General features: G+C 54.1%; 2 protein-coding genes across 7 annotated transcripts; one reads left to right on the top strand and one right to left on the bottom strand.

Moving 5' to 3' along the window:
* On the top strand, positions 1–24,882 carry LOC106845801 (oxaloacetate tautomerase FAHD2A, mitochondrial). Of its 3 annotated transcripts, none has more exons than XM_070511721.1 (8): positions 1–1,232; positions 3,818–4,065; positions 5,210–5,426; positions 8,442–8,501; positions 8,706–8,868; positions 9,983–10,091; positions 10,202–10,289; positions 10,429–10,662. In XM_070511721.1, exons 2-8 carry the CDS (start codon positions 3,824–3,826, stop codon positions 10,489–10,491), a joined length of 942 nt encoding a protein of 313 aa, XP_070367822.1. In that variant the 5' UTR covers positions 1–1,232; positions 3,818–3,823; the 3' UTR covers positions 10,492–10,662. The 3 variants fall into 3 exon arrangements, with proteins under 3 accessions (XP_070367822.1, XP_070367823.1, XP_070367821.1); XM_070511720.1 differs by having other exon boundaries at positions 1,231–1,477; XM_070511722.1 differs by lacking the exons at positions 10,202–10,289; positions 10,429–10,662 and adding an exon at positions 24,346–24,882 and having other exon boundaries at positions 1,094–1,232.
* Positions 10,768–23,816, bottom strand: GPAT2 (glycerol-3-phosphate acyltransferase 2, mitochondrial). Of its 4 annotated transcripts, XM_014864226.3 has the most exons (22): positions 23,681–23,816; positions 21,131–21,258; positions 20,883–20,996; positions 20,118–20,191; positions 19,600–19,704; positions 19,237–19,365; positions 16,735–16,834; positions 16,210–16,343; positions 15,821–15,920; positions 15,511–15,723; positions 15,038–15,157; positions 14,788–14,870; positions 14,329–14,447; positions 13,524–13,594; positions 13,191–13,449; positions 12,952–13,100; positions 12,696–12,773; positions 12,067–12,198; positions 11,860–11,980; positions 11,691–11,756; positions 11,395–11,450; positions 10,768–11,064 (listed from the first exon to the last, which is right to left on the bottom strand). In XM_014864226.3, the coding sequence occupies exons 2-22, from the start codon at positions 21,191–21,193 to the stop codon at positions 10,948–10,950; spliced, it is 2,403 nt and encodes an 800-aa protein (XP_014719712.2). In that variant the 5' UTR covers positions 21,194–21,258; positions 23,681–23,816; the 3' UTR covers positions 10,768–10,947. The 4 variants fall into 4 exon arrangements, 3 of the variants coding, with proteins under 3 accessions (XP_014719712.2, XP_070367818.1, XP_070367819.1); XM_070511717.1 differs by having other exon boundaries at positions 12,952–13,449; XR_011503870.1 differs by having other exon boundaries at positions 10,927–11,064; positions 11,252–11,450; positions 12,952–13,449.
* Positions 24,883–24,922: the final 40 nt, after the last annotated feature.

Raw genomic sequence — 24,922 nt, 5'->3', positions numbered from 1 at the left:
ACCTGCTGCCCTTCCAGAACCCGTGTCCATGGATGGCACTGCCATCTACCAGGCCGGAAACCTACGACTGGGCCTGCACCTCCTTCCCCCTCACTCCCACCTCCTGTCATCACTGAGGGCTGTCAGTTCTACCTCCTGAACATCTCTGGACTCACCATCTCCATCGCAAGCCAAGCCACCACGGCGCTCCCCAGCTGCACTCTTACCCAGACACCTTTCTTTGGAGGTGTGGCCAGAGTAAAACTACTCAACGCAAGTCTAACCATGGCACCCCCGGTGAGGACCTTCCAGTGGCCTCCTGTGTGCTTAGATAAGGCTCCAACTCCTTCCTGGGACAAGTAAAGCCCCTGATGATCTGGTCCTTGATTAGGTCTGGGACCTCTTGCCCAGAGCCCCTTATGTGTCTTCATTTGCCAGATGCCTGGAAAGCTGGGTTGTAACCGCCTGATAATTAAACCACCTCTCCACGTTAGAACGCCTGCTCTCTGACGCTGGAGGTTATGCCTCCCACTACCCTGCCCTGTGCCCAACACACTGCATAGAAGACAGGGCTGCTAACACTGGGTGTAAAAGGCTGGACTTGGGGTCAAGAATGCTGGTTCCACTACTCACTGCCTGAGTCATCTTGAGCAAAACACTTCCGGCCCCTGGTTCTCCATATATAAAATGGGTACAATCGTCCCTCCTCTCCTCAAGGATATGTTAAAACCAGAAGACAAAAAGATGTGTCTTTGTCTGCCAGCGCGCTATAATTTGGTTCCTTCCACCGCATTTGCCCAACAATCAGAACGGGGCCCGGCCTTCTTAGAAGGAGGGCCTGCCGCAGGTGAAGCGGGCGAGGCGCCCGGAGGGCACAACTTCAGGAGGCACGTTCTCTCAGGCTCGTCCCAGCGCAGGGCACCCTAAGAGAGAGCGCCTCCAAGAACTTTGCGCCTCGGGCGCCCGCGTCCTCCGCCACGTGGACCCAGCCCAGAGCCCAAAGGTGCACTCGTGAGACGCCAGACCTCCAGCGCCGGACCCGCCCCCTCAGGACTTGGCTTCCGGGGCAGAACGAGGCGCCCTGCTATTGGCCGTCGTTCTGCAACGTCACCAGGGAGCGCCCGCCTCTGCCGACGTCTCGTTGAGAGGCGCCGCGCGGTGCCCTGTAGCTGTAGTTCTCCGGCAGCCGCTCCAACGTGATAGGAGCTCTTCGGCGCTCGCTGACCTTGGACCCCCGGACCGGCTGCCGCCAGGTAGGTTGAGTTCAGGCCAGGCCGGGAGGCGTCCCCGCGCCAGGCAGCGGGGCGCCGGGCCTCAGGCTCCCTCCAGGCCTCCAGCTGAGGGCAGGACTGGACCCAGGTTCCCACCCGCTCTGAAAACAGGGCAGGGCGGGCCCTGGGGAGCGCCCACTGAGTGCAGGGGACTAAGCTGGGCTCGTAGGGAACCCGAGGGGCCGGCACAGGGTCCCAGGCGAGTGGATGGCGGGACGCCGTCCCAGGTACAAGCTCAGGTCTTTCAGGCTGCGATGCTTGTGCCGTTTTCGCCTCACGTCGCTGCTCTTTGCTTAAGGATCCTTTTTCAGAGGTGGATTGAGGTCGGGCTCTGTTACAGAAGCACCGGGGCCGCTTTCTGACCTTGGCAGGTGGCTTCTCTTCCTTACGCCTCAGTGTCCCCTTCTGTAAAATGGGGTGCACTACCTGTTGGACAGAATGAGAACCTGCTGGTGCCTGTCATGTGGAAAGGGCGGTTAGTGGAGCCTGGGGTTATCGTGGAGAGCAGATGACCAGCCTTATCCCTGAGGCAGCAGCTAGCAGGCGACCAAGCTTCCCTGAGCATGGCTAGGGGCAGACAGGGTGTCCAGGGCCTCTAGAGGATTTCCTACTTCTCACCACAGCCTTCTGGGCTAAAGTGTCCTGGGGGGGTGGGGGTGGGAGTGGGCTGAAGCTGGATTATCTTGTTTGCACAACACCTGGTTTCTGAACTAAAAACTTCAATGTCACCTGGACTTGGATTGAAGTCTTTCCAGCTCTTTCCCCTTCTTGGGAATATGGGCGAATCCCTTAACCTCTCTAAGCCGTAACTTTTTCATCTGTAAAATGAGGCTAATGGTACCTACTTTCCACGATTGTCAAAATAATTAAACCAGACATTGTAGATAAGGCGATTAAAATGAGACCTGGCATTCACTGGGAGCAGTTACTGTTATTTTAGCGTGTGGAGTGTCTGAGCACATGCACTTGGGCTTGAACAGCCTTTTGACAGTGTGATGATTGGGCTTGTGTTATGACAGGAGGGCAGGAGGCTTGAAGCCTGGTTTTTCTGGTCGGACTCATCTGCCAGCACAGTGGTTTACTATGGTTTACTAGTTTACTGAGAACTTTAACTGAACAAGACAGATGGAATGGTGGGGGTGAGGATCAGGCGTCTGGCACTACTTCCACATGCCTGAGCGAAAAGGGCTATTCTTAAAAGCAAGGAACCATGCAGGGGAGGGACTGTTTGGAATGGAGGCCAGACTTAGATTAGAAACAAAACAAGAGAACGGGGTTTGTCTTTGAGTAGAGCCTGGAACTCAAAACAGAACCTGAGCCCTGTTGATACCTTCTAGGTGATTTGAGGAAGGCACAGCCACACCTCCTGAGGTTGACAAGCACCAAGCTTTCCCAAGTAGTGAAGAGTCAAGCCTCTGCTTCTGGCATTTGCTCATTCAGTAGAGAGTAGCTGAGAGCCTTCTGTGTGCCAGGCACAGTGCTGGGCACTGTGGCCTCAGCAGTGAAAGAGACAGACATGGCCCCAGAACCCAGAGAAGAGACAGCCCAGGGATGCCTGTCAGGCCTAGGCCCTGCCCTTTGTCTGCCGCCTCTTCTCTCAGGCAGCCTGTGCTCCAGCAGGAGAAACTAAGTAATGTCTGTCTGGAGACGCAGGTGGGGGCTGCTCTTAGAATGCTGGGACAGCTAGGGGTTCTGGCTTGGTAATATCAGCGGTGAAAAGCATTTTAAGTAGGAGGGTAACAGGATCAAACTGGCATTTAAAAAATTGCTTGTGGCAACTGTGAATCCAGTTTCTCCAGTGTCACTTGCCCGTGCTGGGCCCTACTCTTGTCTAATTCCTAGTCCTGCTCGTTTTAGCCCAGCCCAGCTCAGCTCAGCATTCCTTCCTCAAGAAACTAGACAAAGGGGGCTGGCCCCGTGGCCGAGTGGTTAAGTTTGCGTGCTCCGCTGCAGGCGGCCCAGTGTTTCGTTGGTTCGAATCCTGGGCACGGACATGGCACTGCTCATCAAACCACGCTGAGGCAGCGTCCCACATGCCACAACTAGAAGGACCCACAACGAAGAATATACAACTATGTACCCGGGAGCTTTGGGGAGAAAAAGGAAAAAAATAAAATCTTAAAAAAAACAAGAAACTAGACAAAGACAGGACCCTTGATGTCACAGCAGTAGTCCCAATTGCTGAATCTTACTTATGGCATCAGTTGTTGACTTCGGCCTCTCCCGCAAGCAGGTTGGCAGAGCTGAGTAGGTCTGATTTGCCCAGGTACAGTGTAAGCTTTCAGAAAGCGCTGGTTGAAAGAACGCTGGAATCCTGGCACCCAGCTTAGTGCCTGGCATGAGATAGTCACTCCTCTAGAAACATTTCAGTACATGCGTTGAATTGAGCAAAAAGTCACCTCATAAAGTGTAACAGAGTGAAATAACATAAATCTGAAGTACTTCCCATGTGGTGTGCCAGGAATGGCTGATGGGGTGAAGGGCCTTGGGCACAGCTCAAGGAACTCTGGGGATCCTGATGATGGTTCCCAGCTCCCTGCCCCTAGGACCTGCTTTTTTCTCCACAGACTCTGATGCTGGTCTCTGGTGGAAGGAGATTGCTCACCGTTCTGCAGGCTCAGAGGTGGCCCTTTCAACAGTCCAGAGACATGAGACTGGTGCAGTTCCAGGCACCCCACCTGATGGGACCTCACCTGGGACTGGAGTCACAGGCTGGTGGCGGAGTCATCAACCTCAATGCCTTTGACCCCACACTGCCCAAGACGATGATAGAGTTCCTGGAGCAGGGAGAGGCCACGCTCTCAGTGGCGAGAAGGTAAATCAGCAGGCAGCATTGTCCTGCAGCGACTACCCTGTTCCCCCTCTCCCTCCTCCCGCCCCATCCCTGCCCTGGGAAACAGAATGGGCAGGGAGCTCTTTTGCAAGGGAGCAGAGTAACCCCACCGTTTCTTTGTCACCTCTTCTCTTAGTGAAGAGCCTTAGAAATCTTATAACAACATCCTCAGTTTACAGGGTGGAAAACTGAGGTCCAGAGAGGGTGATTATCCCAAGGCCACCCATTTAGTGGTGGAGCCAGAACTACTTCATCACACTGCCTTCCGCAGAGGATTAAGTTGCTGCCTCCCTGAGGAGGCTGCTACCTGGGGTCCTAAGAGGCATCTTGGGAAGCTGGGGGAGTGATTGGACTCTTGGCTCCTTAGAGAAGAGATGACTGCAAAGAGATTTTCTTAAAGATGGTTCTTGGGTTTGGGCTAGATTAGATAGGGACTTCCCTTAATCCAGAAGCCCTATGGAATCTGGTCTAAAGATGTCGATGAACAGTGAATTAAAAACCACTCTGAGATCATTTTCACCTGTTAAACTGGCAAAAATAGAAATCTTTGACAGCACACAGTGTTGGTAGGAGCATGTTTCCCCTACTGTCATGTTCTCTCAAGATAGGAAACTACTTCCCCATCTCTCATTAGGGAATTGGGTGTCTCTACACTACGGTAATACGCAGCTATAAGAAAAAAGAGGAAGCTATATACTATTATGGAGACGTCTTCAAAATAGATATGTATTTTTAAAAGCTGTATATGGTGTGCTGTCATTTGCATAAAAAGGGATGGGAAGAGCTGCACAGGACACAGTGGTTTCTCCAAGGCTGGAGCGGGGTGACTAGGAGAGGGGGTAAGAAGAAGGGCCTCCATTATTCCCATTTGCACCTTTTGAATTCAGTTACATGGATGTGTGTCACCTAATGGGGGAAAGGAAATGAGCACTGGATAAATAAACAGTGCTCTGATATCAGAGGGCAAGAGCTGGGCTTGATTTTCACACTGACCCTTTTCGTTGATAGATCTAGAAAATATATTTTAAATAGCAAAACTTGTAGCCGCTGCAGGATCTCCCCAGCATGCCCCAGGATTGCTGGCCTGCTCCCACACAGCCCCTCTCTCCTGCTCTGGTCTCTGTAGAGCCCTGGCTGCCCAATTACCAGTCCTACCACGGTCAGAGGTGACTTTCCTGGCCCCAGTCACGCGGCCAGACAAGGTGGTGTGTGTTGGCATGAATTATGTGGACCACTGCAAAGAACAGAATGTGCCCGTGCCCAAGGAGCCCATCATCTTCAGCAAGTTTGCCAGCTCCATTGTGGGGCCCTACGATGAGGTCGTCCTCCCACCCGAGAGCCAGGTCGGTGCCTCCCCACTGCCCTCCCTGGTCACTGGGGCCCATTACAGGGCACTCAGTGCTCAGCATCCAGCCAGAAGGAGCCACCTGTTGCTCAGTAGTGTATTAAATAGAAACTACAGGGGATTGTACAGTAATAAGACTGGCTTCAGGAAAAAAGAAATTAATAAGAAGAGAGACCTTTCCACTATTCCCATTTGAATTGCAAAAGTGCTGTACCTTCATTGTAGAAAATTAATAAAATGCAGCATGCATCTTCTAAGAATAAGGATAATGTCCCATGTGACCATAATATCATTATCACAACTAAGAAAATTAACATGAATAGTATCTAATATGTAGTCCAAATGGGAATATTCCCAGTTGTCCCCAAAGATGACCTTTTTTAAAAAATTTTTTTGAGGTCACAATAGTTTATAACATTGTCAAATTTCAGTTGTACGTTATTATTTGTCAGCCACCATATATACGTGCCCCTTTACCCCTTATGCCCACCCCCAGCCCCTTCCCCTCTGGTAACCAGTAATCTATTCTCTTTGGCCATGTGTTTGTTTATCTTCTCCATATGAGTGAAATCATGTGGTGTTTGTCCTTCTCTGTCAGGCTTATTTTGCTTAACATCATACCCTCAAGGTCTATCCATGCTGTTGCAAATGGGAAGATTTTGTCTTAATTTTTGAGGAAGATTAGCCCTGAGCTGACATCTACCGCCAATCCTCCTCCTTTTGCTGAGGAAGATTGGCCCTGAGCTAACATCCGTGCCCATCTTCCTCTATTTTATGTGTGGGATGCCTGCCACAGCGTGGCTTGATAAGCAGTGCATAGGTCTGCACCCAGGATTCCAAGTGGCGAACCCTGGGCCGCCAAAGCGAAGTGTGCGAACTTAACTGCTATGCCACCCTGCCAGCCTCCAATTTGTCTTTTTTTATGGCTGAGTAATATTCTATTGTATATATATACCACACTCAAAGATGACTTTTAATTTGGGTACTGTTTTGTTTGGTTTTTTGTTTGTTGACCCAGGATCAATCAAGGCTGCACACTATATTTGGTTATGTCTCTTTAGTGGCTTTAATCTGAGACAGGGACCTACAGACTTCTTCTCAAAGGGCCAGTTAGTAAATATTCGGCTTTGAATGCCATATAGTGTCTGTTGCAACAACTCAACTTTGCCACTGCAGTCTGAAAGCAGCCATGGCTGATACATAAATGAATGAACATGGCTGTGTTCCAGGGAAACTTGATTTGATTTTCAAAAACAGGCAGAGAGCTCGATTCAACCCATAGGCGGGCCATAGTTTGCTGATCTCTGATCTCAAACAATCCCCCTGCCCTTTTCAGTCTTTCATGACACTGACTTATTGAAGAATCCAGGCAAGTTGTCTCATAGCATATCCTACACTCTGGATTTTTCTAGTTGTGTCCTCGTGATTAGATTCAGGTTAAACATTTTTGTCTGTACAGGTGTCTTAGTTCATTTGGGCTGCTGTAACAAAATACCACTGACTGAGTGGCTTATAAACAACAGAAATTTACTTCTCACAGTTCTGGAGGCTGAGAATTCCAAGATCAAGGCGCCAACAGATTTGGTGCCTGGTGAGGGGCCACTTCCTTGTTCACAGACTGCTGTCATTTCACTGTTTCTTCACATGGCTAAAAGGGCAAGAGCTCTTTGGGTCTCTTTTATATGGCACTAATCCTATTCATGGAGGCTCTGCCCTCCTGACCTAATCACCTCCCAAAGGCCCCACCTCCTAATAGCATAACATTGGGGGTTAGGTGCCAACATAGGAATTTTGGGGGGACACAAACATTCAGTCTTATAGCAATAGATGTTGTGTACCCACATTGCCTCCCATTGGGAGGCTCATGTCAGGTGGTCCTTGATCACTCAGTTTACTTACGTTCATAAGATCTCTCCAATGTAAAGGTGCATTTCACTGTGGTAATTAATAATCAATCTATAAGGGATTAGTTTGAGACCACATGACTGTCTTATTGCTGCAGTTTTTCATCCAGGGATCCTCTGGTCATCCTTACCAGAATCCATTATTGCGTTGGGGGTTAGAAAAGGTGATTTTTTATCATAACTTCTCTTATTATCTAGCATTCTGTGAAGAAAAGCTGCCTCCCTCCTTTTTTTTATCCCTGTCCCTTTAGTATCACTGTGAATTCCTGATTTTTATCTAATATGTTGTAATCTATCATTTACATTCTTTTTGATATTCAAAGTCTCACTTTGGCCGGTGAGGGGCTTCAAGTTGGCTCCCATCCTCTTCACTTTTTGAGCACTTCCTTGCTTTCTGGCAAAGATACTTCAGGCTCATCTTGTACTGTATTTTGGACCTGGAATTAGCCATTTCTCCCGAGGTACCCAGTTCTTTCTAGTGGGGAGCCATATTAGAGACCAAGAGACCGAGATCAGGTATCAGGTGTGCTCATAGCAACTCTGGTTGTCACCATTAGAAAGAGCAGCCAATTTGAAAGGCTAAATTGGATCTATTTTGTAGTTGTGCTTTGCTGATTATGGGAAATGCTGAGCATATTTTCATTTTTTGTGGCTGTTTCTTTTCTTTTTGTGAATTGTTTGTTTAAGGCTTTTGCCCACATTTATTTTGGTATGTTGATCCTTTTCTTATCATTTAAGTGAGTTAACACATTAAAGCAGGTGCCTGGCACATGGTAGGGTTAGCTATTATTACTTGCTATTTATCCTTTTTTGGAAGTATCAAGGGTCACTTCTAAACTCAGTCCCCCAGACTGGTGGTGCTCCTTTACACTCACAATGGGCAGCTGTGCCTGTATGCAGTGGTGCTGCTTGCCACTGCCCAAAGTCTATGGCTCTGCAAGTCACGCAGCCCCCGTTGTTCACTCCACTCTGGTTTGTGTTGATTATAAATGCGGGCCAGCGGCAACCCCCATGTTAGAGGCCCAGGCCCTGATGCACAACATGCAGCCCCTCAGCACAGGAAAGGGCCCCAGAGCCAGGCAGTTCACTGCCCCTTTCCCACTCTACAGGAGGTGGACTGGGAGGTGGAGCTGGCCGTGGTCATTGGAAAGAAAGGCAAGCACATCAAGGTGAGGTGGAAGGGGCAGTGCCAGTACTGGCACATTCCCTGGCATTGGGAAGTAGTTGGCACTACCTGCTTTGACACCTGCCTTGCCCCTCTCCTACCACCTTTGGCTAGCTCTGGCTACTAACATGGGATAAAGGCTTTGTTACAGGTTTTGGAGTCACTGTGATCTAACCTCCAATCTGGCCAAATCCCATACCCCCTATAGGCCACAGATGCCATGGCTCATGTGGCCGGCTTCACTGTGGCACATGACGTGAGTGCTCGTGACTGGCAAATGAAACGCAATGGAAAGCAGTGGCTCCTAGGAAAAACCTTTGACACCTTCTGTCCCCTGGGCCCTGCCTTGGTGACCAAGGACGGTGTAGCAGGTAGGTCTCTGAGAGCCCATGGACGACTCTCCCTGCTCTTGCACGGCTACATGAAAGTACAGAAAAAGCAGTGCTCAGGAAGTGGGAGTGTAGGGTGCAGCCTGATGCGGATTCCCCCTCCACCAGCTGCCTTCTGCTGATTCCTTAGAGAGCAAGTCTCTAAAGCTGGGCCACAAGTCCTCAGCAGGCCTTCTTCCATGTCCCCTCACCTCCTAAAGGACCACAGCCCCAGAGGTGGTAAACCTGCAGTTGTGAAGTGCATTACAAAGAATGGTGCTCCCCTGATGGGTAGGTCTAGCTCCGTCTAGCCACCACCATCTGGAAGAGTCTTTAAGTTGGAAGGAAGCAAAGCTGGCCCTTGCGCATCACACAGAATGGCTGTTAGAAAGCCCATTCATTTTCCACACTAAGGGAGCTGGAGAGCACCAACAGGACCTTGCCCAGCCAGTGTTACCAGGGCAGCACCAGCTACCTGCAGCAAGAGCACAGTGAGCCAGGAGGAAAGATGGCAGGTCAGAGGGCAGAGCGCTGCCATTCAGGTGGGGGCCTGTCCAGGCGGTTAAGCCTCACACCACCTCATGCAGTAGTTGGTGAAGTTAAATTGTGTTCCACCTGCTCAAAGGGGTATATTTGTGAGTGTGTAAAACAAAAAAAGTTCAAAGAGCTGCTTAGCCAGGACACTATCGTGGGTAAGCTGTTCCCTGCCCGCATCAGGTGCTGGAGGCTTCATTGCCCCCGCTTGTGCAGTTACTCTGTTGTTTTATAGATGCCAAGTCATTTTTAGATGTCCATTTTTTAAGGCAAAAAACTGCCACTTTTCTCTCCCTCTGGAGGATCTGGGACACATTCCCTCCTTAAATCACCCAACTGACCACTGGCAGGTGCTCTGATAGGTGTGGATGCACACAGGCCTGCCAGTGTCCATACAAGAAAGTTCCGGAGTAGGGAATGCTGAGTCTGAGCAAGCAGAGTGCCAAGAGCATATGCAGGGAGACCAGCAGACAGCCCTTTCACCTAGCAAGTCATGGGCCTCCCTGTGCTTTCATTTTCTGAGTATAGGGGGAGGTTTGAGGAAAAACAGGGAGAACCCCAAGGTGTTGTTTTTGCATTTCAGATCCACACAACTTAAAGATCTGCTGCCGAGTGAACGGGGAGGTGGTCCAGAGCAGCAACACCAACCAGATGGTGTTTAAGACAGAAGAGCTGATAGCCTGGGTCTCCCAGTAAGTGGAATGCAGCCCTGCCCCACACACCTATCTGAGGCTGAGCTGAGCCCTCCATCCCTGGCTGTGGCCACCTCAGCCCCAGGTCTCACCTGGCCCTTTTGCCCCAGGTTCGTCACTCTCTACCCAGGGGACGTCATCCTGACGGGGACTCCCCCAGGTGTTGGTGTATTTAGGAAACCTCCTGTCTTTCTCAAGGTAGGTTGGCTAAAAGGAGGAAAGGGAGGACCCAGAAGGCCTGGCAGGCTTGGCTTAGACTTCAGAAATCCAGGCCTGTGTATGTGTAGATGTGTGTCAGACTAAAGGACTGACATCCTCGTGGCCTGCTCTGTTGCAGAAAGGCGATGAAGTCCAGTGTGAGATTGAAGAACTAGGCGTCATCATCAACAAGGTGGTGTGATGGCTCCTGCCACAGGCCCTAGACTTAAGACGGGAGGTGGGTGCATCCATTCCCACTCAGCCCAGCACGGGAAGAGGCCCACTGCCAGCCATGGCCCCTCAAGCCTCCTCTTCCAGGTAGAGGGAGAGGAGATGGAGCTGTCCTCCTGAATAAACTCAGGCCAAAGCAGCAGCTTGGCTTCTGCTGTTTGTCTTCTTTTAGGGTGTGTTTCAAGGAGCAAGATAGAGCGTTCTCATGGCGTGGGGAAGGAGAACAGATAGACACACACACACCAAAAAGACACTGCTGGGCTTTATCACATCAAGGGATGGAGAAAGCAAAAGACAGCAAGGGACAATCAAACCTCAAAGATTTTATAGTCCAGCTAAGGGTCTGCAACCTCCTCTGTCTTCTGGCTCCAGGGCACGGCTATGTTCTGGGGCTGAGAAGTCTCAGGACGGGCTCCACCTCACAGTTCTAGCCACAAATGAACTGCCGAATGAACTGTTCCAGCTTTTCCTGATTGTCCCGGCTGGCAAATGTGGGAGACAGGTGGAACATGGGGCCTGCAGGGCTTGGTGTCTGCTGTAACACCTGGGCCATGGAGAAAGACTGTGAGCACTCCATGGAGGCTGCCCCAGAAAACTGCAGAGACCTTTGACCCCTCAGGCCTCAGCGTTTGAGTGCAAATGCTGCCTTTCAGACTATTCCCAGTACCCCACCTGGGAGAAGGATGAGGCAGTGGTTTGGGAGACCAAGAGGGGCAGGAAAGCCATCCTACCTTCTCCAACTACTGTCACACCTATTCTTGGGAGACACTGGGTAAATCCCAGAGTGGACACAGCTGGGCTTCCCTGAGCAGCTCTATCAAGGGGTGGGACTGGGGGTGGGAGACAGGAGGATGGTGAGACCGGCTCCTCTCACCCCCAGGTCTCTGAAGGTCCAGATAGCACTGATGGCAAGATTTGGGTCTGCACACTCTGGAGGGAAGAAAGAAGTGAAGGCTGTAGGGAGGGCAGAGAACCACTGGGTACAGGCTTCTCTCCTTGTTGAAGGAAGTAACCACCCAAGGTTAGGGCTCAGACGGGACCTGAAGGCCCTCTCTGTACTCTGCAACCCTCCTTCCTGGAGTTGGGCTGCCACTGCCCAGCAGGGGGCAGCAGCAACCAGCAAACCCTCCCCTGCCTCCTGAAAGCCTGGGCAGCTGCTTTGGGACTCACCGAAGAACCCTTCCTCCTGGGCAGTGTCCTGCAGGAACTGGAACAGCTGCTCCACGTAGCCCGACTCTGTGGCAGAGAGGAGACCTAGGCCTGGGGCCCCACACAGGCAAAGCCCCTGCCCTGAGCTCTCAGCCTCTCCCTGAGGACACCAGAGAAGTGTAGGCCTCACCGCTATCAGGCAGCTGTCCCTGGTGGAGGAAGGCGGCAGCCTGGGCGAAGGCCTTGAGCAGTGGGCTGAGCAGGCGGCAGAGAAAGAGGAAGAAGTCGGGGCAGCGCGACTGCTGACTGAGCTGCAGGAGGAGAGGCCAGGGTGAGGGCAGCTCCCACTGCCACCCTACTGCCTCCCTCCCCCACCAAGTGGCTTTTCCCAACGCACCCTAAAGTACCGGCCCTCCGCCTCCTCGAAGTCATCACTGTCACTATCAGTAAAGTCCCCACTCGGTTTCCACAGCAGCTTTGCACTCAAACGCTGTCGCCCTGTGTCGCAGGCCAGCTGGGAGCCTGGGGTCTGGGGGCCATGGGAGCCATTGGTCCCTGTCAGGCTGGCCAAGGTTCAGCTCCGAGTCCCCCAGACCAGGCACATGGAGGTGAAACCAGTAAAAGCAGACCTAAGGAGCCCAAGAGGACACCAGGGCCATGCCAGACCGTGGCAGTGCTGAGCCAACTTGCAGGGCAAGGGGAAGTGGACACTCACCCTCAAGGACCATAGCCATATGGACAAGAAATGTCAGGGGCAGGAGGTGTGCAAAGACCCTCAGAGGTATACTTGTCTGGTCCTGTCATGATGGATACACATGGGCCTAGGGCAGATGTGGTCTGCCAAATTCCAAGGTGGATATTGGCAGAAGCAGGACCCAAGCTTCTCTGTCTGCTAGGTCAGGGGGCTGCCCACCCCCACAGCACACACAAGGCAGACAAAGAGCCCAGGGCAGCTGTCACTCAGGGTGGAAGGCTAAAGGAGGTCAGGCCTCAGGCAGGGGCTTTGTCTCCAGCTGCCCCACCTACCTCCTCAGCAACCAGGAGCCCACACTGGATGAGACGGTCCAGCACCTCCTGACAGTAGCAGTAGGAAGACTGGCAAGGCTGGGGAGAAAGAGGCATTCGTGTGGCCTCAGGAGAGACAGGTGATGGGCAGGGGCCTGGCCCAAGGCAGACCCAAGGTCTGAGGAGTAAGGGCTTGGGCAGGTATGGGCCCCCTCCTACAACCAGGAGGCTCCCTGGAGGCCCTGGGACCGAGCTGGGCTGGCAGGAGAGGCCTGACCGGCAGCAGCAGCAGGTCTTGTGGCAGCAAGTGCAGCAGCAGCAGGATCTGGCGGTATAACTCATTCTGGCTCAGCAGCTCGATGCCTTGCAGCTCCCAGGGCCCCTCAGGTGGCACTCTGCCTGCCAGCAGCCCCCGCACAGCACAGGCTAGGGGAGGAGGGGGACAGGCATGAGGAAGGGAGCCGTTCCCCTCACTTCTTATACACATCCCACCCACCCTGAGCACTTGGGACTCACCACCCACGGCCTCGCTCAGGAAGGCCGGCAGCAGCTCTGTGCTCAAGCGTGCAAGGTCCATGAGGCCTGGCCCAGGCCGTGGAACCACCAGCAAATCCCCCTGGCGGACACGCAGCAGAGCCACGTGTGCCCGCAGCAGGCTCAGCGTGTGCTGCAACAGGCACCGCAGCTGCCCTGAGAAGCCCACATCAAAGCCACGCAGCAATGTCTCCTCTGTCAGCCAGGAGAACTCCCCCAGGAGCTGTGACAGGAACACCCCCTGGATGGGCAGTGCAGGGACTGAGCAAGAGGGCCACACCCTGTTCCCCAGCCCCCTACCACACTGTGCCCTACCTTTGGGTGCTTAAACAGCAGCAGCGTTGCCATGATGGCCGTGCTCATCACCGCCGAGCTGGCCACGCTGGCTGGGGCAGGGAGTGGGGAGATGCTGGTCAGGGGCCCAGGCCTAGGCCCAGGCCCAGCAGCCTAGTTCCTCCATCACTCTGCAGGTATTGTGGGCCAAGAACACTCCTCCCCTGGCTCCCTGGCAGCAGCCACACATACCCCACACACACTCCACCCCAGGGAAGGGCAGAGCAGGCCTGAGCCTTGGATGCCACCCTTCTCAGTGGAGGTTGCCATTTATCAAATCTATGCTGAGAAGCAGGGTCTTAGTAGTCGCACCCACCAACAGTCTGCCACAGAGGAGCACTTGAGAAGACAGTAGTAATGACAATTCTGTTAGAGCCGCCTCTGTGCCAGACACTGTGTTGAAGTCTCTTACATGTGTTATTCCGCTCAGTTAACATCACCCCCATTTACAGCTAAGGAGACCAGGCTCAGAGAGGTGAAGTGATGAGCCCGAAACAGGGCCAGTGTGACCTCAAGTAGGTGGCTTGGAACCAGGCTCACCCTCTGTGGCTCAGGAGGCCATCAGTGTGCACTCACTCAGTGGCTCCCTCATGTTCTCCCTGGCTGACCCACTCCACAGGGGCAGAAGAGGGTTCCACTCCTATTCACATATCCCAGGGGCCACACAGGAGGGAGAGTCAGGTGCAGAAACCCACTTGGAATGGACGGCCCTGATGACTCGCCAACCCAGAGAGAAGGGACTGCTCAGGACCCTCCCCCGAGAGGCTCAGACCTAGTTCCCCCTCACCATGCAGGACGTGACAGCTCAGCCTCCTGATCAGGCACTGGTCCTCTTCCTTGAGGGCCAGAAGAGGCTGAGTTACTGGGGTCCACTCCTGTTCCTTCTCAGTGTCTGGAACAGCAGTACTGGGATAGAGACAGAGATCACAAGATGAAGGGACCAAATCTAAAGATAGTCATGGGGAAACCCACAGCTTTCTCAAAAGTGAGGGTGCTTCCCTATCCCAGCCCAAGGGCAGGGGATGGCTCATGTAACACTAGCCCCTTCCAGGGCTGCCATTTCCCACACTCAGATTACAGGCAAGGAGGGGTGCCTGGCACTGTTCTGGATGACCCAAGCATATTTGGTGAGGCAAGGCTGGAGCTGGTGATGTGGGTATGTGGGGGTAAGGGTTTCCAGTTCACCAGCTGGGGCCAAAAGACTGCATGCTTTGCCCCCGAGACCCACACACTCCCCTGCTCCTACCACTGGCCCAGCACGATGGGCTGCAGCAGCTGCTCCAGGGTCTGCCTGCTTCCCCAACAGCTTCTGGCATTGATGGTGTATTCCTGCCCAGGACAAGGCTCTTAGGTGGCCTGCTCTGGCCCACCAGGAAACCTGCACACAGCCCACCTCAGGTAGGCAAGGCTATTCCTGTAGTGGCTTTGAGGGCCAGGCTGCCAGAAGCCCCAGGACAGACCCGAGGTACTCCAGCTTTACCCAACAGGCTTCATACCTGCAGGGAGAAGGGCTGGGCCAGCTGCACACGGACACAGACCCGGTGGCTACAGCCCCAGCCTCGCAGGCTTCGCAGGACAGCCAGAGCTCCCGTCCACAGCCCCAGTGGGGCTGAGGCCTGCAGGGAAGGAGGGGCTGAGTGAGCCAGCTCACCAGGGGCACCACTCTCTGCTCAACTATGTCTCAGGCCCAAACTGGTACATGACCATGACCTCTCCAGGCTCATTTTCTCACCCATGAAACAGGAAAAATCCCTCTCTAGCTGGGTCTTTTGAAAGTGAAATGAAAGGATGACTGTAACAGCCTTGTCAGGTGCCACAAGATGATAATTATAGGTGATAGAATTCCTTTGCAGCCCCTCCTTGACCCCAGCCCTAAAGGGGACTCAGCCACAGGACACCATATTGTGCCTCCTCTCTGGAGAATGTCTAAAAGATGGAGATGGGGTCCCAGGGAGCAGGAGGGCCTCACATGGTGTGCATAACGTGGTGCATCTGGAACCAGGTCATAGGTGATGGCCACTGGCACCAGGAGAGCATCTGGGACGATGCCCACCTTGACCGCCTCCACCACCAGTCCCAGCCAGGCCTGGCCCAAGGCTGACAGCCGAGGCCCCTGGGCCCCAGGGAGCTCCTCCAGAAAGATGAGCAGGGGTTGCCTGCTGACCAGCAGCTGCTCCATAGCCTGAAAGGGGGGTAGAGGAGACAGGTGTCAAGGCCAGAGCAGCAACAGGCCCCTGTACCCTGGTCTGGCCCCATACACAACCACTGGGGGCACTCACCGCATGGATCACAGCCCTTGCAAGGACCCCCTCAGAACTGTCCAGGGGGAGGTTGGCCTCTGGGGGTAGGAAAAGCCCCCCAAGCTTCCTTAGCAGAGCTCTGTGGGGCAAACGGCACGATGAGGGAAGGGGTTCAGGAGACAGGACCAAGCAGGAGGCTAGTGAGAGCCTCGGCCCACCCAGGGCCAGCCTGGGTCCTGCCTGAACACCGTGAGGCCAGGCATGGCCCTAGGGCCCATAGCTCACCCTCCATCTGAGCCCACAGGGAGGGCTGGGAGCAGAGAGGCCAGGAAGAGGGCCTCTGGGAGCTGCTGCCAGCACATCCCCACACACCCCTGCCCCAGCCTGGGGACTTCTCCCATGTATGTCTAGGGACACAAGGCTTTTACCTGAGGATTGGGGAGCAGGCACGGGGGTCCCAAGCCACACGGAGCACGCCCAGGCCCTGGGAGAGCAGCACGAAGGGCAGCAGAATCCCGTCCAGGAGTGACTTGTGGGTAGAGAGGAAGACAAGCGGCGAGCCCTGCTCCAGAGAGAGCAGAGGGAAGTGCCTACCTGCCCCCAACCCTGAAGACGCAGGGAGCTGAAACCCTGCTCCTCCAGACCCAGGGCAGCCCCAGTGGGAGGGAGGGTTCAGCTGAGCAGTTCTTCCTGAGCACATTTCCCAAAAGTAGAGGAGCTCTGTCGACAACTTTTAAGGTAATGCGTTGATGTAATGGCTGTTAAGACCATGATGAAAAGACGTTAGAGGAAGCCCCGTGGGAGCAGGACCGTGAGACACAAAGAGAAGGTCGTCAAAGAGCAGTGGATTTTTCCCAGCAGCTGAAGGGGCTGGTCCTGACTTCGGGCTTGGCTTGGCCTAGCTCTACCGCTCTGCTCCCACCATCCCCATCCCAGCAGAGGGCGGGCCTTACCGCCTGGGCGGCCTTGTGGACCATCTTCATCTGGCCCTTGTGGAGCTGCACGTTCAGGAAGAGGCAGTTCAGGAACCGCAGCAGAGCCCAGCTGAACAGCCTAGAGAGCAATGCCCAGTCAGGTGTGGCAGGGCACCACCCACAAGGCAGGGTCCCACAGCATCTCAGAGGGCTTCCTGGCACTCCTCTATGGTGGGCACTATTATTGTCCCGACTTTACAGAAGAGGAAAGTGAGGCTCAGAGAGGTTACAGAAACTGCTGAGCAGTAGAGAGAGCTAAGAAGCAGTGGTGCTGGGACTGGAGGGCCGGCCTGACGCCAGAGCCTATGCCTGTGAGGTGCTGATACTCTCTCAAGAAGACCTCATGGTGCAGCTGCCTCGCATCAGCTTCAAAGCATCTCCTTGCCTCCATTTACCCCAAAGCACATTAGAGATTAAAGACTCTCTTCAGGCATAACCTGGCCTGGTTTTTGCAAACTGCTGGGAAGGGTGAAATAAAAAGGGAGGAGTTAGTGATACAAGCAGGAAAGGGAATAACTAAAGGGGCAAAGTCTGGAGGGGTTGTCCAGAGGCCCGATAGGGGGACTGGCTTTAAATGAGGATGGAAGTGGAGATGCAGGTAGTATGGAGATGTGGTGGACAAGCAGCATGTCCCCATTGATGGCTCCTATGTCTCCATGAAGCATGAGACACGGGTATCAGGTGACAGTGCGTAAAGATGAGATGGGAGCAGTCTGGATCACAGCCTTGTGCCCCTTTGAGAACTGCACTCATAAAGGAAAACAGGACCACCAAGTGTGTTTTCCCCTAGCAACATTTGGCTGCTTAGGTACAGAGAAGGCAGGTAGCAGCTGGGTTCAAACGGAATCAGTTGTGCCCAAGTGACTGCTTCATAAGGACATTATTATTAAGATGGGCCCTGGAATCAAAGATAGACCAGGAGGAAGGAAAGACAGAAGGGGCTGATGGCTGATATAAAGGTGGTCAGGTCTAAAGGACTGGAAGTCTCAACAAAGTCAAAGAATTGTCACATGGAGGGCTGGTCAAGGTCACCAACAACCTCTGCTTCTTCTCCTTGCTCAGTTGACTTCTCAGCACTTTGAAGACAGCTGAGCCAGACACACACAGCCCTGGACCCTCTTTCCCTCAGTGACTCATTCCTCCCCTGGCTTTAAACATCATCTACATGCTAAAACTTTTGCAAATGTACATCCCTGGCCCCAACCTCTCTTCTGAGCTCCAGACTCATATAAGCAGCTGCCTCCTCAGTGTCTCCACCAGCACATCAGGTGTCTGAAACTCTTTATATCCAAAACATCCTTTGTGGACCAAACTCACTCCTCCCAAGCCTGACCCCTCTGTCCACACCACCAGGTGCTCAGTCAGAAAGCCGGCTCTCCTGTGAGATCTCCCTTTTGCCCTCACTGCCCCTACCCCTACCCTCCAATCCATCAGTGAGTCCCGTTAATTTCACATTGGTCTCTCAATCCATTTTTCCAACCTCCACTGTCACCTCCCCATCCAAGCCATCATCACATCTCACCTGGACTAACAAAATAGCGTCCCAAATGGTCTTCTGCTTTCTGCTCTTGATCCCAATTAATCTTATCATTCCCTGCTTAAAACCTTTCCATTGGTTTTTACTGCACTTAGAAATCAAATCCAAACTTCTTGTATGGCCCTGCATATCTGGTCCATTCTACCTCTCAATTTCACCTCCAACAACTCTCTCCCTTACTTCCCAGCTTCCAACTCCATCAACTTCATAAGGAAACCTGGCCCTTTCCTGCAGCCATAGCACTTGCTCTTCCCTCCAGCAGGACTGTTCCTCTCATCGACGCCTCGCCAAGGCTGGCTCCTTTCCCCGCTTTTGTCCCGGGCTTACAAGTCTCTTCCTCCCCTCCAGGTATTCTTAGTCCTAGCCCTGTTTTGTCCTTCTTGCAGCCAAGTGTATCTCTGTTCACCCCTTTATCTTAGTGTCCTGCATCTAAGAGGAGCTCAGCCCTGTGCTAGATGAATAAGGGAGGGAACAGGTGACAAAAGCATGAATGCAAGTGGGAGCATGGGGGCCTATAAGATCAGGGAACCAACCACCTCTGCCTCTTTCCCTCTCTCCACAGGAATTTGACCTGGGGAGAGGTAGAAGGATGGAGGAGGTACTTAAGTCAGCCACAACCAGGGGTTACTGAGGTGACCCCCATATTCCCACCCCCAGGACAGAGAGACAATACCCAGGCCAGTAGTGGTGAGAAACTGGTCTGAAAACTGGGAGCTGGCTCAGATCAAAGCCCCACCCATACCCAGCTGGTCCCACCAAGGAACCAGCTGTCCTTAAAAGGTCCCACAGTATCCGGATCAGGGGCTCCCTGAGCCCCTCTGGTAAACACACCGCATGGCTCCCCAGGAGGGGAGTCCAGTCCTTCCCCAAGCTCAGTCAACACTCACTCTCTAGAAGGGCAGAGACCCCAGCCTAGGGACGAGTGACCCTCAGCACGGAGTTACCTGAGCAGGAAGGGGCAGGGCGGGGCCTGGATGTGTCCCAGGATGCGCTGTACCTCTTTCTTCACAAGGTTGGGCACCTGGCCCTCCCCAGCCCCTCCTGGGGCCCTCCCTGAGATGACATTCTGCACCCTGTGGTGTGAGAAGAGTGGTGTCAGGCTGGGGCATGCCTAACGTCTTTCAGGTCACTTCCTTCAGCCCCATGGTCTCCCCAGGGCACAGCTCCCAGTCTTCACACTCCATCTTTAAGGAAGGGTCCCAGGCAAAGCTAACATTCCAGAACCCAGCCCTCTAAACCATCCCGCCTTTGTCATCTCTTCAAGGATCCCAGAAGTGCCAGCCAGACCCCAGACCCTGCCTTCTCACCCAGTGCTTTCCATGATCTTCTGTGGAGCATCCTGGCAGGGGGGTATGTGCTGCTCCAGTGACCACAAGAAATAGCAGAGCCTCCGAACCAGCCAGCCTCGAAACCTGGACACAGCCCCGAGAGCAGGGGGAAGATCTTTCAGAGGGCCCATCCCCCACTAGGGCCCACAGAGGGCTACTCCATCAGGAAGGGATCACACCCCAGTCCCAAGGCCCAGGAACACCTGAGCTTGGCTTATCACAGAGCGGGAAAAGGAAGAACCTGACCATCTGTGCCTCATTTCCACCCCTCTCCCCGCTGAGTGGTACAGGTTCGGGGCCTGACACACAGTGGGCAATCCATAAATGCTCACAGAGGGTGCATCAAGAGAGCTCCAAGCCTACCTCTCCCTGCCTGTGGCTATGGAGCAGCAGGTAGGAGCCCTTCTTTTTCCATCACAGGAAGAAAATGCCACCACAAAGCAGGGCCCCAGCAGCCCTTCCCCCAAGGACCCTGCCCACCCCCCAGCTCTGACTACCTGGTGTTCTCCTCCTTCACCAGGATCGCATTGCAGAAGCCCAAATCCATTATGCTTCTGTGGAAGAGGGACTCCTGCCCGAGAGGGGGCAGAGACAGCACGTTCTTGGGGGCCTTCGCAAAGTGGCAAAGGAAAGCCCCCGTTCTGTCTTCTGTGGTCTTTGCCTGATGGACTATTGAGTTTACCAGGAGACAGGATTATAGCTCAGTGTTTCCCAAAAGATATTCAACCCTGATCCTAAAGCTCACTCAGGAAAAACGGTTCCAAAATGAAAGGGCTGCATTCTGAACAGAATCGCCTCTTGGAAAGCAGCATATATTAAAGTCTCTGAGAAGTTCTCCCATCAACAACAGAGAACATGTAGCCTGGATCTCCACCAGAACCCTGGGTCCCATCAGCACTAGCACACGGCAGGGATGCACAAGAGGTCTTCAAGCATGTGCTGAGTGACTCTGAGTGGGCGGAGTCCCCCAAACTGAACAAGAGGACTCATTGAGGCACTACCCCAGCCCTCTGGCTATGCCCTAACTCTCCTCAGGCCTCTCTGCACTTCCCCACCCAACCCTCCCAGGCCTGTGAGCCAGGCCGAGGCCAACAACACAACCCATACCAGTGCATCCATTCCCTTGAAAGACAAGAGCAGACACATGGGCAAGGGAGGGCCAAGCTTGGAAAGACATAAAGGAAGCTGCTTCCAAGAGTGTGGCTCCCACAACCAAGCTACCCCAAGCTTCCCAGAGTGGGCCCCAGCCCTGCATCACTCACCCAGCTCTTAGGGGTGCAGGTCTGGCAGCAACGACCCACAAAGGGGCGATATTTCCCCAGGAATGGGGTGACAGCTTCCAGCTTCATCCCAGAGCCTGAGGACCACAGGCTGGTCTGGAAAAGGGCCACAGGGAGAGATGAGAGGACTCAAAGTCCTTGGCGGAGGGAGGGAGGCTCCAGGAGAGAGGGGCACATGAGGGGAGGTGGGAGAGCAGAGGGTGTTCTGGGAATGGGAGGGGCCGCACTACCTCCCGGCCATTCTGGCTGCTCTTCTGCTGAGTATGGAGTCTGGCTTCCAAAATGGTGTCCATGGGGGCCTATAACATCTGGGAACCAGCCACCTCTCCCTCACACCCTCTCTCCAAAGGAACTTGACCTGGGGAGAGGTAGAAGGATGGAGGGGGTACTGGAGTCTGGGCCACAACTAGGGTTTACTGTGGTAACCGCCAAATTCCCACCCCCAAAACAGACAACACCCAGGCCAGCAGTGGTGAGAAATTAGGCTGGAAGCTGGGGGCTGGCTCAGATCAAAGCCCCACCCCATACCTGACCGGTCCCACCAAGGAGCCCGCTGTCTTCAAAATGTCTCCAGCATCCAGATCAGGGGCTCCCTGAGGCTAACAAGAAGATCAATTTTCTTATCCTCAATACCCACCCCATCATCTCCTAGCACAGACAGGGGCTGTACTGGAGACTCAGACTCTCCTGTGCAGAGGGAAAGAACGAGGCTGGGCTGGCAGGAAGGAGGCATGAGACTGTCAAAGACAAACAGGACCATCGCCACAAAGCCAGTTCCTGCTCAGCTGCTCTTCTCCTTGCACCAGAAGATGGCCCTTTACCCACTCAATTGTCACAGGAATGTGGGCCCGGTACTAGATGGGGGGTCAGAACACAGGGAAATGCCACACAGAGCTGTTCCCGAGGAATGCTCATCTGCTGGGGACAAGAGAGACTCTTCCACATCGATTTCCTCTTACGCAGCGCTCTCCACAGAAGATCCCACTTGGTACCTCCCCAGCCCCCTCCTTCCCACCACAATATTCCCCTGAACAAACGTTCATCTTCAGAAAACAGCACTGAGGCCCTCCTGGCCCCGAAATGGGGTGCTAAAACCCCTCCACCCTGATCCCTCACCGTGTCCTGATAAGTTGGCTGGACCAGTTGTTTACGTTATCCTGCCCCCACCACACGATCCACGTGCCCCTCTGGAGTGCCTTCTCCCTTCCAAATTCTGTCCACAGCACCTCTGAATCACCCTCTAGGTTTTTCCTCTCCTCCAGAACTGAGGTTTCACTTCCCCACATCTTCTGAAAGCATCCCGAGGGCAAGGGCTACAACTGACTCACCTCCGCATGCCCAGCAGCCCACCCAGGGGAGGGAGCCGGGACGCGCTAGAGGACCCACGGTGACTCCCCCTCCCAGAACTCCTCAGGTCTCGCCCCCTCCCCAGCTGCACAGTCCAGAACCACGAAGCCAGGTGGCACAGGATCACCACCCCTCAGCGCACAAGCTCTGGCAGACTCCTCCCAAAGCACTTCCACTGTGACAGCGTCCTCACAGCCCCACTCAGACACTTGGCACAGGGGCCTCCCAGGCCAGGGCTGCAGCTGGGGACTCCTGCCTCAGACCCCCCCATTCTCAAGCTCGACCCCAAGCAGATCTGTGCTAACCCCAAAGGGGTGGAAGGAAAGACAGGAGGAGGGGTGGCTCCCACTGGCCCACTACCTCAACCACTCAGTTCACACAACCCAGAGGTGGGTTCCGGGACATACCTTTCTAGCACCCAGGCCCCAAAATGGGGATCTCTGAAAGTCTGTAGCCCCTGCCTGGATGTCCCTCCCTCAGGACCTAAAGCACCTACAGCAGAGGTGACAAACGGGCAGCCCCAAGGCCAAATGCAGTCACATCTGTACTTCCTTTGGCCACACGATATTCCAGAACCTGTCAAGTTAACATTAACATTTAAAACTAGAGAGCTTCTTACATAAAAAAACAGAGTTACGTGCCGGCCCATGGCCAGTGGTTAAGTTCAGCACGCTCGGTGGCCCAGGTTCAGCTCCCAGGCACAGACGTACACCACTCATTGGTGGCCATGCTGTGGTGGTGAGCCACACACAAAACAGAGGAAGACTGGCACAGATGTTAGCTCAGGGCAATCTTCCTCAGCAAAAAACCCCCACAAAAACCAAGGTTTCCAGCGGCTGCTGTTTAATAAACCCCTGAGACCTGGCATCTGTGGCAGACACCCCACAGGGCCTCGGCTGGCTGGAGCCCAGGGCCACTGTCCCTTTAGCCAGGCACCATGTGCCTTGCCATCTGCCACCATCCATGGCACATGATGTGAGCCCCTGCGCACTGCATGTCAGCGTTTAGAGCCTTTGACCCAAGGATCAGGTCCAAACCCGTTCCTGTCTGCACTGTCTGCCCCCTACAAAGAACCAGGCTGGAGCATGACCTCTTCGCCCCCAGCCCGAGCCGGGGCCCTCAGCACTGGTCCCTCCGCAGCCCACGGCAGACGCTCCACGAGCCGCCCCCAGACCCAGAGGGGGTCCAACAGCATCCTGGGCACGCGCCCCAGGTTAGGGCGCCCGAGGCCAAGGACCCAGCAAAGCTGCCCCTCAGACCACGGCCCCTCAGAGGGCCTCACTGGCACGGCAGGCGACAGGGCCGGGGCTCTGTCCAGTCCCCGCCAGCTGTCACCAAGGCCCTGCGGGCAGCTCCGGGAGCCAGAAAGCCTCTCGACGACCCTGGGCTCGGTCCGACCCGGCCCAGCACGAAACGCCCCGCGCAGGTCTCACCTCACACCTGCCACCAACTCGCGCCAAAGCCGCAGCCCAGTCAGGAGGTCGGATGGCGTCGACCCGCCGCTTATACGCTCCAGTCTGGAAGGCAGCCCTGATAGCCAATTGGGACGCGCGCTGGGCCTGAGGCCCCGCCCCCGTGGCGCCCCGCCCACGCCGCGGTGCGCGCTGCGTGAACACGTGACACGCGCTCAAGGCGTGTGGGCGGGGCGATGCGGACGCCGCGTGCGGGGTGTGGTGTGTCCCTGAGGCCCTGGGTGAGTGCTGCGCCTTGCTTGTCCTTCTAGGCGCAGCCCGCCGGTGCGTAGGGTCTTTGGAGGTGTTTGTGAGACTCAGGGCTCCCGGAAGGTTGGACGAGGACTTGTGGGCAGCCAGGTTCTGATGAAAGAGGTTCCCCGGGTACACGCTGCCACACTGGAGTTTAGGCTCCAGCAAAATTCTGAGTTGGGGACACTTAGAAAAGAGAATCACCGGAAGCCAGTTTGAGGTCATGAAAAACAAGTCAGGTCTCCCCAGTGTCATTTCCTTTGTTGATAAGAATTCCATAGTCAGGGACGTGCTAGAGTCACAAGGTGCCTGGGTTTCAGCTGGCCCTATGACCCGTGTGTTTGTTTATTCGTGTGCTTATTTGATTAATACACAACTCTTGTCTCTGCCCTAAGCTCCAGGTGAACGAAGATCTTATTGGTTCATTCATCTTTTGACTGATCCTGGCATCCAGCAGGGGACCAGCGAGTAGTAGGCAGCCCATATAGAATAAATGAAGGATGGAATGACTGTGCTTTGTTCCTGCACAGCTCCACGTGTAATGAGCCCACTCAACATGCCAGAGAATTCCACGGTTTCAGAACATTGTGACACTGCGTGAGCAAAGCCACATCAGAGCCTAGCTGGGCGGGAGAGCAGAAGGCTGGTTCACATCTCTTCCCTCTCTCTGACTCACTACCCCTGATGTGACTGCCCCTACCCTTCTCTCCAGGGTGTAGCCATCTCTCTATCTTCTTTATGCTACTTGGTGTCTATCTACCTAGGCCGTATGTTTGTGTCCACTCATCCTCACCCAGGTTTGCAATGTCCTTTCAGTATTTGCAGAATCCATTTTGTCCCCCATCTTACCTTTCTTCTGTATCAACGTGCGCTAGCCACAACTAAATCCTGAGATTCTAAAGCTGAAAAAAACAAAAACAAAACCACCTTTATTTGGAAGTTGTAAGTTGCCTCCTAAGGATATAGACTTGA

This window comes from Equus asinus, chromosome 6, assembly GCF_041296235.1.
Source record: "Equus asinus isolate D_3611 breed Donkey chromosome 6, EquAss-T2T_v2, whole genome shotgun sequence".
NCBI lineage: Eukaryota > Metazoa > Chordata > Mammalia > Perissodactyla > Equidae > Equus > Equus asinus.
The sequence above is the reverse complement of the archived record's forward strand: the minus strand, read 5'-3'. Positions and strand labels throughout refer to the sequence as shown.